This window comes from Aquarana catesbeiana, linkage group LG01 (genome assembly GCF_042186555.1).
Source record: "Aquarana catesbeiana isolate 2022-GZ linkage group LG01, ASM4218655v1, whole genome shotgun sequence".
Lineage (NCBI taxonomy): Eukaryota > Metazoa > Chordata > Amphibia > Anura > Ranidae > Aquarana > Aquarana catesbeiana.
In genome coordinates this window covers 892452403-892462288 of record NC_133324.1, presented here as the reverse complement: position 1 = coordinate 892462288, position 9886 = coordinate 892452403, and the positions used below count along the sequence as shown (strand labels likewise).

General features: G+C 44.6%; 1 protein-coding gene across 1 annotated transcript in view; it reads left to right on the top strand.

The window, feature by feature from the left end:
* Window positions 1-558: 558 nt before the first annotated feature.
* Window positions 559-9886, top strand: part of NAT8L (N-acetyltransferase 8 like) — an 82969-nt gene continuing 73641 nt past the window's right edge. The window contains exon 1 of the mRNA XM_073610917.1: window positions 559-1023. Within this exon, the coding sequence (XP_073467018.1) occupies window positions 684-1023 (340 nt within the window). The 5' untranslated portion in view covers window positions 559-683. The remainder of the gene's footprint in view (window positions 1024-9886) is intronic.

Sequence of the window (9886 nt, the reverse complement as noted above, 5' to 3'; positions counted from 1 at the left end):
AGTGTGCGGTGATTAATATAACTGGTGTGTGCACCTCAGCCCTCCGTGCAGTGAATATAATTATGATTGATGAGGCCATGTGGGCAGTATTTAATACAATGTGTATGTATGTGCAGATAGATGACATTGGCCGCAGGTAGATGATATTGGCCCTATAGGTGCACTTCTGCCCTCCCTGCAGTGAGTATAACTATAAAGAGTGTGCGGTAATTAATATAACTGGATATGTGCACTTCAGCCCTCCGTGCAGTGAATAGTGACTGGCTGCAGTGTCATATGCCGGGTGATGGTCCATTATTCTCTCCTATCCTCCCAGCTGAGTAATGTGACAGCTCGGTCCCGGGCTCCACCTGCAGAGTCATGCTCGTCCCTTGTCATCGCCTGGATGTGGGGGGGGGGGGGTGTAAGCTGGGGTGATGGTTCCTCCCAGGCATCACATGGAGGGCACTGGCAGCCAATGTGGTCGGTGCTAGGGCCCTGGAAGCTCGGTGCTCGCACAGTGTACCGGCTTTGCTGCAATATAAATAGTGGTGTAACATGCAGAGCACATTCTTTACCGCTTCCCGGCCGCTCAGCGCACACCGTCCTCAGCCAGCCCAGCTCTCCATCCCATTCTCCACTCTGCACCTCCTGCCACCCCCCCCCTGTGCAGCCTCTGCACCCCCTCCGCACCCCCGATCTGCATGCATTTTCTGCCTCCAAAGATGGTTTGTGAGACGGGAATCCTGGCAGACGATCCCAGCTCCATAGCGGCGCCCCAGAAGGACCCCCTGATTGTCCCCCCGGCCCAGATGTGGCCCCCTTTGCCCAGCTGCAGCAGCACCTCCTCTCTGGCGCCCCCTGGCTCCAGGGCCGAGGATGGCATCAAGGAGCAGCAGCTGTATATTCGTGAATTCCATGCCTCGGACCAGGAGGTGGCCAGGAGAATATTCTACGAAGGGATTAAAGAGAGGATCCCCAGCTCGGCCTTTAGGGGGTTAAAGTACCAGCCGGTGCTCCAGTGCGTCTATGCGGTGCTAACAAGTAAGTAACAGATGCCAAGGATGCCCATGATGGCTCTGATGATGCTGACCCATCCATCCATCCATTCATTAATTTATTGCATCTCTGCTGACTGCAGTACAGGCCTCCCCCATCCCTTCCAGTGTGCCATGGCAGGATGGCAGTGTCTGGTCTATAGAGGATGGGTGGCACCATGCTGTCACCCAGGGAAGGGTACCCTGGCACTGTCTGCACACTTTGCTGGGTCACATGCTTGCCCGCTGTCATCGGATGCCACCAGCGTCCAATCAGCAGCCCCCCTGATTCAGGTTCACTGGAGGACTGCATTAGTGTGGTCACCTACTGCAGTCTTTTCCATCTCACCATGAATGATTGCAGGAAGATTTGGGGGAAAAAATGGTAACCATAAAAAAAAGAGGATGGTGGGATGGCTCCATTCACCTCCAGATTTTTCATTATTAGTTGTACAATTGGATCAAACGGTTCTGGTGAAGTTATCCGGCTCCCCCAAATTAGCCCAAGCGGTCCTAATTGCTTCCATAGACATAGAGCTCTCCGTACAACCCAACCAAACAGTTGTATCTTAATAATTTCCATAGACCTTGAGATTTCTGTACAATCCAAAGAATTGTATCTCAATTGCTTCCATAGACATTACAATGGCTGTACAATCCAACCGACGAGTTGCATCTCAATCACTTCCATAGACCTTGGGATTTCTGCACAATTCAGGGGAAGGGTTGTATCTTAATTGTTTCCATAGAACTGAGTTTTCTGTACTATCCATCCAAAGAGTTGTATCTCAATAGCTTCCAGAGACATTGAGATCTCTGTACAATCTGACATATGGGGGTATATCTTAATTGCTTCCATAGACATTGAGATGTCTAAACAATCCAACAGAAATTGTACAAGCTGGTTGCAGTATGTGTATCAGGCATGCAAACTAACTTATTCACGTACTTGTAGCAGGATCTGGGGCATTGAGCAAAGTGCGGTACCCCTTTGGGAGCTAATCCTTTATTACAGGCATTTATATAATGTCAACAATTTTATGCAGAACTTTTACATATTGTACATTCACATCAGCCCCTGCCCTCAAGAGCTTACAATCTAAGGTCCCACCTCCCATACAGACTAGGGTCGATTTAGACAGTCAACCTCCCAGTATGTCTCTGGAGTGTGGGAAGAAACCGGAGTACCCGGAGGAAACCCACGCAAGCACAGGGAGAACATGTAAAGTCCATGCAGATAGTGTCTTGGCCCAGATCTTAGGAATCATCCTCCTGCACTCTGCTAAAAAGAACAGCAAGGATGTTGCAAGGGATGTGAAATGATCATCTGTGCTCTCTGCATGACCGTGTGAAGGGGGTGTGTGTGTGTCAGTGACTTCAGCCGCTATGCAGAGCTGGCGCTGCACTGATCGGAATAGCAGAACCTCCAAATCATTTGTCACTTTTCTGCTGTTTAATGCGTCCTGAATACCGAGAATGAGCATTAGGGTATCAGATTGCCTGGGTACGAACCAGTTTGATCTGGTTTGGCCTCACTTTCAGGGCTGCTGCAGGGAGCGGGGCGTCCCATTGGGTTAGCTGGAAAGTTGTGCAGGGTTAATTACCCTGGGGGGGGGGTGATTGCAGCCGTATCAGCGCACTTGCAACAAAATAATAAAATAAGTACTGTCTGTGATACTTTCTTTTATTTGTGCTAACAGTTACATTTTTCAGGACAAGATTTCAGGGTGTTCTCTGGCAACACCCCAAAAGCTTGTCCTGAAAATGTAACAATTAATGCAAATTAAAAAAAAAACCCATCATGGACAGTACTCGATTGTTTTGCTGGGATAAGGCTCATTTGCACCATATGCAAGCGAACGCTTTTTTGAACGCATATGAAAGAAAAATGAATGTATTTTGATAAGCCTGGTTTACATCATTGCGGTGTTGTCACGTGCGCTTAAAAAAAAAAAAAAAAAAAAGTACAGCATGCTGCATTTTTTTGCACGAGAATATGCAGTTAGAAAAAAAAAGGCAAGAAATGTATGTAAATGTGTACGCAGGACCGCCCAGTGAACGCGGGGGTTGCAGTGTAAATGAGCCTTTAATCATACGTACTAGCAGTAGTGCACTTGGGAAGTTATAGTGGTGTACGGTTAAGCTGGGGTACCTCTGGTGGTGCAGTACTGGATCACACCTATCCCTCTGATAGAAGAGACAATGCTGCAGTAATGCTCTCCTGGAAGGAGGTCCTCTCTATGTCAGAAGGAAAAGTTGAATCGCCTTTGAAATGATTAGAATGTTTTTTATTAGGATGTTTTTATTGTGGTTTTATATTAGGATGTTTTTATTGGGGTTTATCAATGCTCTGATGACTTGGTTTGGCAACACTGTAACATTTACAAACTTGATTTTATCATTAAATATATATTTTTTTTTTTTCCAAAAATAGAAAACATTTTTACAATTTACAGATAACTGAAGTATATGCTATATTAGTATAAGTCTTTTTACAAATGTGTAGTACAAGACTGTGTCTGGCTGGCTACAAATTGAGTATACTAGTTATGTCCCCATATTACATTTTACCATTTTTGTAAATCTAAAGTTGATTGTACAGAGAACGTATGGTCAGATTATAATGTATATGATGACTCTAAAGCCCCGTACACATGGGCCAAATATCGGATGATATCGGCCCGGTTTAATAGAAACCAGCTGACATTCGGCCCGTGTGTACGGCTGCTGGTCCGGCTTCTGTCAAATGGGCATGACCAAAAAGGGTCTGGCGATCGGCATCCAATCACCACCAATGGCTGTGAGCGATGACCAGAGTGTTCTGGCTGGGGTGGGGGGTTGTCCTCTTGTCAGAACACAATAACTCTGCAGGGGAGATCACTGTACTAACATCCGATTGTTAGTACAGGATTCCCTCCTGAGCTCTTTCAGTTTTTTTTTTCATTTAGGCTGCTGGGCTGAACGAAAAAAAAAAAAAAAAAAAACCTTAGTGTGTACTAGGCTTAAGGCTCACCACACACAGTAAAATCTGACTATACAACCTTGTTTAGACCTACCAACAACTGTGTAGTACAAGGGCCTGTCTGATCAAATACAGATTTGGATATTTGAGGTAGGCCCTTGTATTCCATAGATTTGGTAAAGTTGATTGTACAAAAATTGTATGGTCAGATTATCCTTTAGAACTACCAATGAGGGCCTGCCTGGTTGGATACAGATTGATTGGATAGTTTAGGTAGGTCCTCACGTTATGTTTGGTAAATCTATGGGTCACCTTACATGTTACAATCTGATCATATAATCCTTGTACAGTCAGCATTAGATGTACCAAAACTATGTAATAGGAGGACCTACCTATTGTATCCAGCTAGGCAGACCCTTGCACTACATAGTTGTTCGTAGATCTAAAGGAGACTGTACAATCGGATTGTAACTTGTGTGGTGAGCTTAAAGCCGTGACCGGACTTTTCGACCGGACTGGTTGTCCGACGAATTTGTTCCGACTGTGTGTGGGCTTCATCTGACCTTCAGCTGACTTTTTCTGTCGAAAATCAGACGGACTTTAGATTTGGAACATGTTTCAAATCATTCCGACGGACTCAAGTCTGGTCGAAAAATCTGTTCGTCTGTATGCTAGTCCGATGGACAAAAAGGACGCAAGGGCAGCTATTGGCTACTGGCTATGAACTTCCTTATTCTAGTCCCTTCGTACGTCATCACGTTCAAACCAATGGATTTTCGAACGGACTTTAGTCCGTTCGTGTTTGGGCAAGTCCGGTCGGTCGAAAGTCTGTCGTAACTCCATTGAAAGTCCGTCGGAAATACCGTCGGACCTTTGATGCTGAAAAGTCCGCTCGTGTGTACGCGGCATAAGGCTCACCATGCGTGTTGCAATTTGCCATACAATCTCTGTAAAATCTACCAAAGCTATTCAATATGAGGACCTACCGACAGTATCCAATCAATCTACTTACAACCAGGCAGGCCTTTATATTACATACTTGTTGGTAGATTGTACAATCAGATTGAAGTGTGTGTGGTAAGCTTCAAGGTGATCATAGAAAGACTGTATAGCCAGATTGTATCATGTATGGTGAGCTTTAGCCCTCGTTCACACTGAACACAGCTTTGAAATCGTGCAACATTATCTGAACTCGCACGATTTCAAAGCCCCATTTCAGTCAATCGGTGCGACTTGAAAGACATCTGTGCAGGTTCATGCACAGATGTCGATTGAAGTCGCCCTCAAAGTCGCCAAAAGTAGTGCAGGAACTTCTTTTGGAAATCGCTGCGGCGTTGCACCGATTGGGACGCTCCTATTGCCGGCAATAGGGTGCGATTTGACCTGTCAGATCGCATCGATGTGAACGGGGGCTAAAGCACATTTGTTTGATTACCTGCTGCAAACACTCAGCAGCCATCTGCTGCAAGCACTCAGCTCTAAATGGATAAATCAGCATCTCTGTGCTATGGATGAGTGCACCTTGCTCAGCAGCAGCACTGCTAAGTTCAGAGAGACCCAGGGACTGCAGTGGGGATCAGGGATGGGCATGACTGGCTGATGCCGTCGGCTGCAAATCTCATGTCAACCTGTCAGATTTCTGATTGGGTAACCTAGTGCCCTCTATTGCTCAGGGCATGCTGGGAATTAGAGGTTTGCCAGAGCTGGAGGGCACCAGGAGGGACCTGATTGGCCGTGGTCCTTCATCGCTTCTGTAATGGTTGGTTGGCAGTAGACTATCGCGTTTATGTAATAAAGAAGTGTGAAGTGCAATTAAAGTGCCATAGCTGGTATCGACCAATCACATTTTAGTGTAGTGCATTGCAAAGCGTTTCTGGTTATTACTGCAGTTTTCACATCCTCATTGCCCTTTGCATAGCAGTACTGAATAATCCTGATGACCTCAGGGATATGGAAAGGTGGTGCCAGGGGGTGTGCCCTGGAAGTTTCTTGTAGTCATAAGGACTTCACAGCATTAGCACAGCATTTTGCCACTTTTCTGCCATCCTCTCCTTTTTTTTTTCTAGCTTCTTCATATAGGAGAATGGTTGCTGGGAGTACAGACGCTACCCCACCATGTTCTGCAGTGACCGGGAGGGTACCTTGCAGTACACTGCAGTGTAATATAGGTTTCCCCCCCTCTGATATGCAGCAGTCAGGAAATCCAGTTATCTGGGCGTGATAATGTGCATCAGATGCAGTCTTCAGCCCGAGCAATGTGATAGCGAAGCAGAATGAAGCGTCAAGCCTGCAAGCCCCATCTCCTGAAACAGTTACCTAGTTACAGAATGGAATGTAGGCCAATGAGACTTCAAGCCTGCTGGGGCCTCGCCCCTTCTCCCACCCTTAATGCTGTAATACAATGCAGATGCACAAAAGCAGCATCTTTCGCACCTCCGCAGATACGACATGCAGGACTCCATCGGTTTGAGGAATCATGCACTGCTCTTGCCGTCCCTGGTTAATGACAGATCCTTACAGAGAACAAATGGTTTTTGAAACTTCTATGCTATAGTCCTTATATAAGTAAAAAGTCTTAAACACAGGCATGCCAGCAAATACACTATATTACCAAAAGCATTGGGGCACCTGCCTTTACACGCACATGAACTTTCATGGCATCCTAGTCTTGGTCCATAGGGTTCAATATTGAGTTGGCCCACCCTTTGCAGCTATAACAGCTTCAACTCTTCTGGGAAGGCTGTCCACAAGGTTTAGGAGTGTGTCTATGGGAATATTTGACCATTCTTCTAGAAGAACATTTGTGAGGTCAGGCTCTGATGGACGAGAAGGCCTGGCTCGCAGTGACCGCTCTAATTCATCCCAAAGGTGTTCTATCAGATTGAGGTCAGGACTCTTTGCAGGCCAGTCAAGTTAGATAGTTACATAGTAGGTGAGGTTGAAAAAAGACACAAGTCCATCAAGTCCAACCTATGTGTGTGATTATATGTCAGTATTACATTGTATATCTCTGTATGTTGTGGTCGTTCAGGTGCTTATCTAATAGTTTCTTGAAACTATTAGTATGTTGAGACCACCGCCTGTGGAAGGAAATTCCACATCCTTGCTGCTCTTACAGTAAAGAGCCCTCTACGTAGTTTAAGGTTAAACCTCTTTTCTTCTAATTTTAATGAGTGGCCACGAGTCTTGTTTACCCCTTCTGCGTAAAAGTTGTATCCTTATTGTGGGGTCACCATTACGGTATTTATAAATTGAAAAATCATATCCCCTCTCAAACGTCTCTTCTCCAGAGAGAATAAGTTCAGTGCTCGCAACCTTTCCTCATAACTAATATCCTCCAGACCCTTTATTAGCTTTGTTGCCCTTCTTTGTACTCACTCCATTGTCAGTACATCCTTCCTGAGGACTGGTGCCCAGAACTGGACAGCATAATCTAGGTGCGGCGGGACCAGAGTCTCGTAGAGCGGGAGAATTATCATTTTATCTCTGGAATTGACCCCCTTTTTAATGCATGCCAATATTCTGTTTGCTTTGTTAGCAGCAGCTTGTTGAGCCTATCATCTACTAGGACCCCCAGGTCCTTTTTCACCCTAGATTCCCCCAGAGGTTCTCCCCCTAGTGTATAGTTTACATTATTTTACATTTTTCTACATTAACCGCTTCATCCCCGGAAGATTTTACCCCCTTCCTGACCAGAGCACTGCGTGACTTTAACTGTCAATTGCAACGTTGCACCCAAACAAATTGAAATCCTTCTTTTCCCACAAATAGAGATTTCTTTTGGTGGTATTTGATCACCTCTGTGGTTTTTAATTTTTGCGCTATAAACAAAAAAAAGCGACAATTTTGAAAAAAACGCAATATTTTTTACTTTTTGCTATAATAAATATCCCACAAAATATATAGAAAAAAACAATTTTTTTTCCCCAGTTTAGTCCGATATGTATTCTTCTACATATTTTTGGTAAAAAAAAAAAATTGCAATAAGCATATATTGATTGGTTTGCGCAAAAGTTATAGCGTCTACAAAATAGGGGATGGTTTTATGGCATTTTTATTATTATTTTTTTTTTTTACTAGTAATGGCGGCGATCTGCGATTTTAATTGGGACTGCGACATTATGGCGTACACATCGGACAATTTTGACACATTTTTGGGACCATTGGCATTTATACAGCGATCAGTGCTATAAAAATGCATTGATTACTGTAAAAATGTCACTGGCAGGGAAGGGGTTAACACTTGGGGGCAATCAAGGGGTTAATTGTGTTCCCTAGGGTGTGTTCTAACTGAAGAGGGGAAGGGACTGTGTAGGGAAGATGACAGATCACTGTTCATACTCTGTATGAACAGACTATCTGTCTCTTCTCCCCTTAGAGAACCGGAAACTGTGTGTTTACAAACACAGTTCTCGGTGTGCCCCAAGTGATCGCAGGAGCCCAGTGGTGATTGTGACCGCTGTGCACTCGCATTGGCTCTGTGGGCGAGCACTAGTGGCCAAAAAAGGAAGCGATGTAACATAACGGCGATTCGTGCAGCCGAGCCATGTTGCCGCAGTTGTACAACTGCGGTGGCTGATCGGCAAACAGTTAAACCTCATTTGGCATGTAGTTGCCCACCCCATTAATTTGTTCAGATCTTTTTGCAAGGTTTCCACATCCTGCGGAGAAGTTATTGCCCTACTTAGCTTAGTATCGTCTGCAAAATACAGAGATTGAACTGTTTACCCCATCCTCCAGGTCGTTTATGAACAAATGAAATAGGATCGTTCCCTGCACAGAACCCTGGGGGACCCCACTACCCACCTCTGACCATTCTGAGTACTCCCCATTTAGCACCACCCTCTGAACTTGCCCTTGTAGCCAGTTTTCAATCCATGTACTCAACCTATGGTCCATGCCAATGGACCTTATTTTGTACAGTAAACGTTTATGGGGAACTGTGTCAAATGTTTTTGCAAAACCCAGATACACCACGTCTACGGGTCTCCTTTATCTAGATGGCAACTCGCCTCATCATAGAAGGTTAATTGGTTTGGCAAGAACGATTCTTCATGAATCCATGCTAATTACTGCTAATGATACCGTTCTCATTACTAAAATCTTGTATATAGTCCCTTATCATCCCCTCCAAGAGTTTACATACTATTGATGTTAGGCTAACTGGTCTGTAATTCCCAGGGATGTATTTTGGGCCCTTTTTAAATGTTGGTGCTACATTGGCTTTTCTCCAATCAGCTGGTACCATTCCAGTCAGTAGACTGTCAGTAAAAATTAGGCACAATGGTCTGGCAATTACTTGACTGAGTTCCCCAAGTACTCTCGGGTGCAAGCCATCTGGTCCCGGTGATTTATTAATGTTAAGTTTCCCAAGTCTAATTTTAATTCTGTCTTCTGTTAACCATGGAGGTGCTTCCTGTGATGTGTCATGAGGATAAACACTGCAGTTTTGGTTACTGAAGCCCCCCCGATTCCTTCGTGAAGACTGAGGAGAAGAATAAATTCAATACCTTCACCATCTCCCCATCCTTTGTAACCAGATGTCCTTCCTCATTCTTTATAGGGCCAATATGGTCTGTCCTCCCTTTTTTACGGTTTACATACTGTACTTAAAGAATTTCTTGGGATTTTTTTTGCTCTCCTCCGCTATGTGTCTATCTTAGCCGTCCTTATTGCACCATTACATTTCTTGTTGCATTCTTTATAAAGTCTGAATGCTGATGATGATCCCTCAACCTTGTATTTTTTGAAGGCCTTCTCCTTTGCTTTTATATGCATTTTTATATTGGAGTTAAACCATCCAGGACTTTTGTTCGCTCTTTTAAATTTATTACCCAATGGGATGCATTGGCTAATGTCCTTCTTTAATATGCTCTTAAAGCAGACCCATCTCTCCTCCTCGTTCTTT